The sequence below is a fragment of the Silene latifolia genome, chromosome 2, assembly GCF_048544455.1.
Source record: "Silene latifolia isolate original U9 population chromosome 2, ASM4854445v1, whole genome shotgun sequence".
NCBI classification, from domain to species: Eukaryota; Viridiplantae; Streptophyta; class Magnoliopsida; order Caryophyllales; family Caryophyllaceae; genus Silene; species Silene latifolia.
Window position 1 is genome coordinate 180771760 of NC_133527.1, and position 11659 is coordinate 180783418.

Here is an 11659-nt window from a genome sequence, read left to right on the forward strand (position 1 = left end):
AAATGCAAACGCTTGTTTCTCTTTTCCTCCCAAGCGCCCCCGTGGGCCCCCGCTGTCCACACCAACCCCCCAAGGTCTTCTCTTGACACAATTAAAATACATCCATGACTTATTGCACAATTACAATATGCTCGAGTCAAAACCAGCAACCACACCTATTGTTGTGCACCCTACCCTCCATCGTGATGGGAGTCCCGAAATAACCAATGTGACTGACTATCGAGCTCTCTTGGGTAGTCTTCAATGCCTTTCCTTTACTCGCCCGGACATTGCCCTCACCGTCAACAAGATGGCTCAATTCATGCACTGTCCTACCGAGCTTCATTGGGGAGCTCTTAAACGTTTACTTCGCTACTTGAATGGCACGGCTCATGTTGGTTTTCAACTCTATCGTTCCTCTCCTACTCGTCTTCATGCTTATTGTGATGCCGATTGGACTGGGGATCATGACTCGTATGTTTCTACTTCTGGTTTTGTGACTTACATGGGTCGTAATGCTCTTTCTTGGGCCTCGAAGTAACAATGCGCCTTAACTTGTTCTTCTCCTGAAGCTGAGTTTCGCGCCGTTGCCACCACCTCAACCGAATTGACCTGTGCGGTCTCTTCTCACTGAACTTCGGGTTCCAATTAACTTCCACACCGGTTATCTATTGCGACAACCTCAGTGCTACCCACTACTCTGCCAACCCCGTCTTCCATTCCCGAATGAAACATTTGGCTCTTGCTTATAAGACAAGACTATATACGGAGTAATCTCTTTTATTTAGGGATAGATTTTAGTTATAGACCTGTCAAAACATGACTTGACAAGATCCGATTATTCAAGGATAAGGACCCGTAAATCTTGATCGGCGATCCAAAATGATCCGTTATTTTAAGCTCTAAACCCCACCTGATCCTTTCGACCCGATGAAACAAAGATAAAACAAGAATATTAGTAAAATATTAACCTTTTATATTTTATTTGAAATAATAAATATCAAAATAATTATTAAAATATTCTAAATAAAAATTAATTTTATATAACTTTTATACCATTTAATAATAAAATAATTTATTAAAATAAATTTATTTCTATAAATTTATTGATATAAGTACAATAAGTAACGAATATAGTTATATTACTAATATTAAATATGATTTAATTTTAAAAATTATGTTTTTCCGACCCTGACCCGGCCAAAGACCCGATATGTATTCGACCCAACCTGTAATCCGACCCAACCGTATGACCCGATCCGGTCGATCTGTTTGACAGGTCTAATTATAGATACCTCACCCGAACATGGAACACTAGTATTGATTGAGATAAGATCACATGTCTCACTTTTGTTTCTCATCTTCTGTCTCGTTGCCTTTATCTTGCAACACATCATCACTCACATAAGAAAATAGATAACAATATCTATTAAACTAACTAGTTTTTGAACCCGTGCACTGCACGGGTGGAAACGAAAAGTATTTTTAAAAGTAAAAACTTACATATTTTTTAATTTAGTAAATTATTAAATTTTAGAAAATTTCACTTTGTCTACTACCCATACACTTTTGATAAGTTTGTGTTGCTTAATTTTATTCGAAATACTATGATTTTTTTGTCTAGTACACTCACACTTTCGATAAGTTTGTGTGCTTAATTTTATTTGAAATACTATGATTTTTTTTCTCGACTTTTGATAAGTTATTGGCAAATAGTCGAAGTAGGCGGCTGAGATAACTTAGACTTGTCAAAATTGAGCTGATCCAAATAACCCTATATCCGGCCGACACCCAAATTCAGGACCCAAGCTTGATCTGAACCCCAATTGTTTAAAACAATGGCTAAGTAAATCCTTATATGAAACACCCTTTGCCCCACACATTTGTTTGATTATTCCATTTTTGGGTGTCTCAATCAATTGGGTAGCTTTATATTTTAGTAATACCTTTGATAAACAATTTGATACTCCACACTTATTAATTTGATTCACTTGTTATTTAATAATTGACCTTCTCCTCTTTTCTTAGCATTTGTGTCCAAACCAAAGGCAAACGAATGATCGGGACGAAATGACTCAAAGGAGTATGAAACTTCATATTTTATTTACCCAATTGTTATTACAAAAACTGGAACTATTGCAATACGACACGTGTTATGTTCCTACCCCGTTGACATATCAATGTTTACGTTCTAATACACATTTAAGTAAAGATGTATAAAATGATTTTCCTACCCCGTTAGCATATAAATGTTTACGTTCTAAATTATAATAACTCGTCTTAAAATTAAAACGGATCAAATAAAATACCTATATAGAACAAAAGCGTAATATCTAGGGATTAATAATAAGCTTGTCTGATCCTTCCAAGTACGGTGTTATTTAAACTCATCTTAAGAAATACCAACTATACATTTATAATGTGAAATATCAAAATGCTGGTAAATACAACCATAGCCGTTGTGAATTTCTACGTCGTTGGTTAGTGTAGTTGCATTTCGGGTATTTTTAGAGTATTTTATAAAGTTTAGGGCTATCTTGCGTGTTTCTGAAAATCCGAAGATATATCGTAAAATTCGAATAAACACGGGGTACTTCGTATAAAAAACCTTTTTTTTATAACAATCTTTCATGTAGCATATTGGTGTCTTGGAAGCATACTCATATGTGACACTTAAAATAAGTAAATTGTTTAGGTTACATTAGATCCATATTAAAATAAGTATTTTACAATTAAGTAAGAAGCAATTTTATTAAGGCATCTTATGTTTATGTTTATCATAATTATATCTGCAATAATTCAGGCAAAGTTATAGGAGTCGCATTATACAAATATAACACACCAAAATTCTAAAATCTCATCCTTAATTAACAAAAATAACTTAGATTATTAGATTATTATATTGCAAAATTGATTGTAGTGTATGAAGTAGGAAATTTTTTCGAAAATTACCATACTGTATCATATCCTATATCATCTAAAAGGTACTATTAATTAATCAAATTAGATTTAAAAAAAAAAAAAAAACGAATATGGAGAGCGCAATGATTTGGGGTACCCAATGATTTGCCACTTAACTAAATTACATCATATACAAGAAGCCGCCTTGCATATGTTTACGTGATTGCATTTCTTTCTTATTATTTTATTGATACTTTTGGGTAACTTCTAATGAATATATCTCCTTAAAAATTGCGCAAATATCTCCTAATAAAGATTATACCGAAAATATGTTAAAAAGTATGTTAAAAAATCAGCAACTTTAGTTTTTATTTAGCAATGTTTACGTGATTGTCTTTCTTTCTTATTATTATTTTTTTTAATAAAGTGGAGAGTGACACGTGGCATCTAAAGGGGCTGTGACACGTGGCAATCAAAGGGGTTGACGGTTTCTGCTTGAATATAATACTCCCTCCAATTTCCTATTATCTTCCCTCTTTCCTTTTTCACACAAGTTTGATTATCTTCCCTCTTTCCTTTTTTGGTAAGTTTCATTCATTTTTTATTAATTTCTCTCTCCTAAAAAATCAACAACTCTCATTACTTTATCTATTCTTTATTCATCATCCATTCTTTATTATTTTCTCTCGCCTATAAATTTCACAACTTACAATACTTTATTCTACTTTATTCCTTCTTTCTTCCCCTTTCTTAATTTTTGTGCCCAAAAGAAAGGGGAAGATATAAGGAAATAGGAGGGAGTATATGATTAATGATACTCCCTCCATTCAACTCTACATGGCCCTTTTCTATTTTACGCACTATTCACAAGTGAGCGTTCACTATCAATTTTCTCTCAATACGTAAGTGAAAATATATTCGTGTGAGATCTTGTTTGATTCATCTTTACGAGTACATTAAAAATATCTAACTTTTATAATTTTTGCAAATACGTAGCTAACGATATTTACCGCGTAAAACACGCGTTGGCAAACGCGATAAAAGAAAAGAGCCATATGGAGTTGAATGGAGGGAGTATGTCACAAGTAAAATATAATGGGACAGAGAATCTACACTCGTATTGATTGTATCTCAATTTGTTGTAGCCTCTGGCTCCAAATCCATTTGTCGGGCCATTCTTGTTAGTTTTGGGAACTAACTTATTACAGGTGAGTTTTGGGCTTCTTAGAACAAATTGCTATGCCCAGTCGAATAATGCGTGGATCATCTTGGGTTCAGTAATGCTGGGCCTATAAGTGTTATCTCTTTTTATTCTGGCCTTCAATGAGTTGGGCTACAACTGTTACTTAAGAAAGATGAACCATCTCTTAATTTCAATCTTAGGGCCAACAATAACTCCTCTTCTAAATAACCGTCCCTAAAGCGAATATGTCATCGGTTTACCTGATCTAATAAAACTGAGTTTTATACCACCAACAGTGATTGAGTAAGAGGTTGAGTATAAGGATATAGATATTTTCATGAATGATGTGTATTTTAAAACACTAATATTCCGTATGGAAGAGGACATTAACTTTACTCCTAAAATAAAAGTGATAATGTGACCAACATATGATATATTGTGAAGTAAATGATCGACCAATACAACTAATTTGGAAGTTGTTGACTTTGATTTGATCCCTTAAGGGAATAATTGATTCGTGAGTTGAATTGATCAACTTACATGTACTATTATGCTATATGACCAAGAATTATAATCATCAACAATTGTAATTTGAGTACGTATTTACAACGCGTGAAAGTAGTTGTGTGAGACTCCGACCCTATGAGTGGTAGTATGGATGTCGTTTGCAAAGTTGTCTTTTAATTATTCTGTTAATTATCCATGTTATGCAACGTGGTCCAGTTGTCAATTGCTTGTTTGAGTTGTGATATTCTTGTTATTCTTTACGAATAATGTTGTGTTGAGATCGTGTTCACGAGACTTGATAGTGTGTGATGGTGGTCGGTGTGACTGTTGTGTTTCGCACTGCGGTGCGGTTGTTGGTGACGGTATTTACCGTCACCGGATGTGGCGGAGGAGGCAGAATGATTGTGAATGAATTTTTAAATATTATCTTCATTCTATTATTGTCATATGAATTACTATTGCATTTTCAGTACTATTGTTTGCTTTCCGTGATTTCCTGCTTGTGGATAAAAGGCTAGAATAAACACGATGGACTGGAAATTTTAACTACGATTGTTGTGTCGATATATTTTCATATATGGTTGTTGATAAGGCATAGTTTTTATAGCGCTTACGAACTTGATCTGGATGAGTCCTTCATAGACTTGTAGTGACAAGTAGTTAGCGGAATATGTGTTGTATTGAACTAGAAGTTACGTGTGGTACATAACCTTTCGTTGAAAGAGTAGGAGTGGAGTATTGAGAATGTGTGCCATGCTAAAGTATGGGCGAGCCCAGTAGTGATATTTTGGAGGATCTCTTTTTGGTACAAGAATAGTAAGCGATAACCGGTTATCGGCGGGACGGGATGGTGTTAATGAACTGGAGTAACTAAGGATATAGTACGTAGTGGATATTTTATGGTATACGCCATTGCCAAATGTACCATAGAGGCATGATGACTAGGCATGAAACATGATGGAACATAGTAGTTGGAGAACGGAGGATATACTTGAGTATTGATATCGAAAACTATAAGTGGTGCTTACGGTATTATTTATTTGGAGTACTCGTGGTATTATTTATAGGGAACGAATGGAATCATAACGTAAAATTGTAGCGTGTGTTAGTACGATAGTATTGACGGTGTCGAATGTGAGCGAATTTGAGGAACAAAGTTCATTTTAAGGAGGGGAGATGTCATTAGTATTGGAGTTTTAGTATTGTGGGGCGCATAGTGATGATGATAGGTTCAACGTGATTTTGGTTGTGATGCTTGGGAGTCGGTGTTGGATTAGTGGTTTAGTAGTGTTGGTGCTATGAAGCTTGATAGGTAGTACAAAGGTTATTGCGGTGGTGTGAGTCACATGTGAGGTTGACCTAGTTCGTTGAGTTAGTGTTATGACTTGTCGAGACCTCTTTCGGGATAGTATTACTATGACTTTGTAAGAGGAGAGTAAGATCGGAAGTGTCTTGTGTGGGTTGGGTGTGAATTTCGGGGACGAAGACTGTAATACCCCGTGTTTCTAGTGGTGCACTCGACCGAATATGGTCCGTACTCGACCGAGTACAGTGACCGAGTGCCCTCTGGGTAGTTAACCAGCTCTTGATTGTGAGTCACTCGGCCGAGTGGTTGGTGCACTCGACCGAGTATACGAGCTCAGACCTAATTTCCGAGTGTGGGCTTTGTATTGTTGGGCCTTGGTATATAAGCTTCATTTTTCAGATTTTCTTTATTTTTACAACCGTAAACACCTCTCACCTCATCCCAACCACCCTAAAAATCCTCCAAAACCTAATCCTTGGTGATTTCCCCCTTGCCTTTGAAAATTTTGTGTTCAAGATCTTATCTTTCTCATTTATTTACCTTTGTAAGTTGTTATTCACTCTTTTCTTCTTCTTATTCATTATTAGTAACCCTAGATTTTTTAGGGTTTTGTCTTATGAGGATTTAATTAGGGTTTGGGGCAATAAAATGGTTTAGTTAAGGAATTAAGAGTATTTTATTGTTGTAGAACATATTTGTGATAGAAGTTACTTAATTAATTGTAGGATGTGGCTTTTTAGAGGAGGATTATTGTGCTTGCTTGTGCTAAATTGAGGATTGCTAAAAGTTAGGATTTTCCTACTCGGTTTCAATAAGTATAAATGGTTGCATGTGTCATTCGTGCGTTGTTATTGCATTATAACATGTATGTTGTGGGTAATTCTTGTTAGTCTCATATTAGTGTCGAGATTTCATGGTGGCATGATAGTGGGTGGTTAATGTTGGTTTCATGATAGCATTGAATTTAATTTGCATTATAACATGTAATTGGATGATTATTGTGTCTTAGTAGATGGTGGTAATGAAGGGGATTGCATTATAACATGTTAATTGGGGAGTATGTCTTGAAGTATCTTTGATTGTTGGTTCACATGAGTACTTGGCTTAATTGGCATCCATTTCATATGAGAAAGAAGCATGTTTGATAAGCATTGCACATGTGAAAACATATGTTGGCATATTGTATTGCATATTGTGTTATGTGATTGTGCAGGATGTTGGAGGAGTTGTGGTAGTGATACATTGTTGTTTAGGAGACGTAAGGCGGTTGCGAGACCGTCTTATGCTTGGGTTGCCTCTTGGAGCTTCTCACTCCAAAAGAGACGTGCACGTTAATGACTTGAGTACGGGAGGGCTCGTGTGGTGTCACAACGCTTGGCAGGGGTCCGGTTAATGCTCGGGCTCAGTAGCACGGCTGTGTCCCGAGTGCCTATTTTACGGACTGTGGTCCAGTTGCTTGGTGGGCGGTGCTGCGGTGCCGTCACCGGGTTGTTGGTACCGTGGGTGTGTCCCTGGTACCGATATGGTGGTTACGGTGTTGTGGTGGTTGTAGAGTTGTGTCTTGTGCATTCCTTTGACATGTTACATATTTACATACCTGTATTGTGTCTAAAGCATTTATATTATTGAAACTGATGTGTGTTGGTTGTGTGTAAATTGTCAGCTATTTCCGGGGTGGCCTGTGTTGATCCATATGATATTTCCAATCATATAAGGAGCAGTTTGAGTACAGGTTTGCATTTGGTAGTGCGCGCGGGATTACGGGCCGAGACACGGAGTTGTAGTCGAGTTGCGTAGTCGTGTTGTAGTCAATGGCGTAGCCACATATAGAGTAGTGGAGTCTTCAGACCCCATAGCTTTTCAATAATTGACGATTTTTATCATTAAAATTTGTCTGTTTTGAAAATTTTATGTTTTTAAGACCCCACAAGTAAACGATTCTGGCTCCGCCACTGGTTGTAGTTAGGATGGATGTAGTAGTAGTCATGTATAGAAATCACTTGTATTATTCATTTATTCATTTTGTAATTCACCAAACATGTTAATTATTTAAAGTGTTACTTAATTGTAATTCCGATTCACTGTCTTGGGAAACCGAGATGGTGACATCTCCCGATTACATTGGCCCGGTAAGAAGGGGATGTTACATAGAAGATGACCCGTCAAAGGGAAGGCGAGCGGTTAGGCTGATCGGAGTTGGGTATTGTGTTTGGGTATTGGGTTTGGGAAGAAGGGAAATGAGGGTTTACACGAAGGTTGAGGGGAATGGTGCCCATTATTGCCCTTGTTTTATTAAATGAAAAACAAATACTCCCTCCGTACAACACCAAAGGTAACGTAGGGGAAAATGGAGTATTTAAGAAAAAGTGAAAAAAGTAAGGGTAAAGAGGGAATAAATAGGTGGGGTATGTAATTGGGTGTTTAATTGTGGGTTGGTAGGTGGGGTATGTAATGACATTTTGTGTAAATATCAAATGGTTATAAGGATAAGTTGGTAATGTTGTGGGCCAAATAAGAAATGTTACCTTTGGTGTGATATGTCTGTTTATAGTAAGTGTTACCTTTGGTGTGGTACGGAGGGAGTACTAGTTTACGTATTACGGAGTAACTATAAACGGAGCCATAAAACGCCTAATTTGTTATGCCCGCCAGAGATGGCGGTCTTATCCCATCTCCGGCCAGCAGGTTAACCACGAGGTTGATACAAGCGGAAAGATTTTTGAGAGGAACGATTTTAAGCTGATATCATGTAAGACGATATAATGAGGTGATTTTGCCCTTGATTCTCCTCCATCTATGTAGGAACCCATGTTTCTTCAACTCTTCACTTTCGACATAATAACACGACATGGATTCTGTACACCCGTAACTCATTTGTCGAATGTTTTTCTATTACACTAATTTATTTTAAATTTTAGTTATACCAAATCCGACATTTGAATATATACCCGTATTCGACACGCGTTCAAGTGAGAGCAATAATAACGACAGTTGAAATGCTAAAGGATGTAATCTTTCATCCCTGAATGCATGATTGATATCTAGAAGAAACGAGAGATTGCATATAGAGCAGACTGTATCCCAATATCCCATACAAAAGCAAAAGGCATAAAAGCAGTGAAAATACTGTTAATTTAAAGAAACCATAGCCTTTTGTCTGCAAAGGAGCACACAATCACCATTCAAAGTATTTTGCTTTCAAGCTTCTCAATCATCACTGCTCCAAACTTCCAACATTTCTTACTACTTGATTCTTAATACTACTACTACTAAACACTAAACTCATCAAATCTTAAGTTTCTTAATCCTACACAAAACATTTCTTAATTCCATTACCATAACTACAACTAATCGCGCTTCCTCGAATCAACTCACAGTGAATCTGCACTGCTGAAAACCTGCCAACACCATAAACCAGCATAGAATTAGAACAAAATTCAATATTATAAAAATATAATCTTAGCCGTAAACTTAAAACAGGTTAAATGGATAGACGAGACATAATTCGTTTTAAGTTTAAGACATATATGTTCGTCTTAGACAATAATTTAAAGTAAAAAAAATGAGAGAAAAGAAAGTACTTGGGTCAGAATTGATGATGATAGCAGTACCACCAAAGCTGCAACTACCAGCACTCATCTTATTTTTCTGCCAATAACTGTTGAAGGCATAAGAAGCATGAGCCACAACAGTGTCAGGGTAATAACAACTCCCATTTGGTTGAATTTCATCACATTCTGCACCTCCTTCACCACAAGCATAATCCATTGCTTCCTGCAATGTCTCTGCAGGCACACTTGGCTTTGCAACACACCACAGCTTCTCCAATCCCGACACCGGGCTTGGAGAAGCATGCTGGGGCGGCGGAGCCGACTCAACCGGCCCTGCTGGTCCAGCCCAAGGATTGCAAGGAGGCAGGTTGTGGTGGTGGTGGTTATGATGGGGGTGAGGTAGGTAGGTTGGGGTCTGGCCCACCACCTGGGGTGGGCTAGGTGGGGTTGTGATGGGCCCGGGCCCAACTCCAATTAGTGGAGGAAGTGGGCCCTCAGCTGTTGGAAGAACATAAGAGAGTTTTCTCATTGTTGAACTTTTGATGCTCTCATGTTCATTGTTTTGGACAAACTTAATGTCTCCAATTGTCAAAAACCCGAACTTTTCGATGAAATTCATATGGGTTTGAACTAAAGATTCAAACTTTGGGTTAATTTCATGATGTGGGTTGATTAAATAAGATGAATTTGTGGAGTTTATGAAGTGAAAAACCGATTTAATCAGCGAATGAGACCGACTTAAATGATGTGATAATAAACAATGTGAGGAAAACGAAGCCGAAACCTTGATTTCAGATTGTAATCCCCATCTTGTAAGAGAATAATGAAGGTTTTTAAGTGAATGTAAAATGAGATTTTGGTTAAAATGATCATGGGTTTTGTGTGAAGAACAAAGGAGATTATGAGCAACAACAATGTGGGTTATGTTTGATGCAGGATAGTAAGCTAAGACATAGTTTCTGAGCCATGTTTCTGCAAGTAAAACACTGTTTGCTACTTCATGAAGTTCTTGGTTGCTTACAGAAACAGCAATTGATGAAGGTTTTTGGAAGGTTGAGTCATGAATTGTTAGGATTTCAGCTGATTCTGAGCTTAAAACTGCATTCAGAAAAAGTACTAACATTAGGTACAATAATTAAACTAATGAAAAAACAGTTAATCACTAGAAGGGCATGCAAAAAGTGGGTAAAACGGTTCTAATACAAAAAAATAATCGGTTTAAATGGAATGTTAGTTATTTAAAAGATCCGTTTTACAAACTTCTTGTGTAAGGCGGAAAATTATACCTGTAAGAGCAAGGAAGAGAATGAAAAATTGGAGAGAAGAAGACATAATGATAATGTTGGGTAAATTCTTAGTTTTGGAGAATTTTGGGGTGAAGTTAATAAAGGGAGTGAGAGTTTTAATAGATAGAGAAATGACCGTTTGATGGAGTTTGTCCTTGCTGGTCAAGGGAGTTGTGAGCTCAGAACTTTGAAAGGTGTACTAAATGTAGAGAGGACAAGAGCACAGAGGCCCTATCACCTATGATAATGAGCTTAACATTTGGTTTCACCTCCCTTTCATGTACTACACTTTTACCAATTTACTATGCCCCCCAACGGCTCAATATTAACTTATTTACCCAATCTACAGACACTTTTCGTCACAAGTTAAGGACGGGTTAAATGTCATCATTTGAACGACAAAATGTGACTATTTTAATGATAAATGGTTATAAGAAAACTGTTCTGGCAACTTTTTATCTAAAAATGGGTCACATTTTACTCCGTTTTCAGCTTGTGACAAAATGTTACCCATTTTCAGCGAGACTTATTCTAATTTATTTAGTCCTTTTGTTTTCTTAATATATGCTCCTACTCGGTTTTATTACCTACTCAAATTCAATATCACCCTCTTATATCTATTTTATGTACTCTATAGTGGTTAATTGGTTTATTGAAATAATGAATCATACATAAAGCATGTGAAAGGGTAAGAACCTAAAAATTAAAACTCCATGTCATTTAGTCCTACTCACAACACAAATTCTCATTGAAGACATGACATATCCGTCATAAGCTGAAGACGGATACCATTTTACCTCACAAAGTACCCACTTTTTCTCTCTCTGCAACACTATTCATGTGGTCCCCTTTCTCCACTAACCCATTTTGTTACCATTTTATCTCACAAAATATCCGTCACAAATGGTAACCCGTCACAAGGGAGACCAATTGTACTCACAAAGGT

At 36.8% G+C, this 11659-nt stretch overlaps 1 protein-coding gene across 1 annotated transcript; it reads right to left on the bottom strand.

Moving 5' to 3' along the window:
• Positions 1-8916: 8916 nt before the first annotated feature.
• On the bottom strand, positions 8917-10944 carry LOC141643548 (glucan endo-1,3-beta-glucosidase 7). The gene is made up of 3 exons (XM_074452745.1): positions 10714-10944; positions 9458-10525; positions 8917-9274 (listed from the first exon to the last, which is right to left on the bottom strand). The coding sequence occupies exons 1-3, from the start codon at positions 10757-10759 to the stop codon at positions 9243-9245; spliced, it is 1146 nt and encodes a 381-aa protein (XP_074308846.1). The 5' UTR covers positions 10760-10944; the 3' UTR covers positions 8917-9242.
• Positions 10945-11659: the final 715 nt, after the last annotated feature.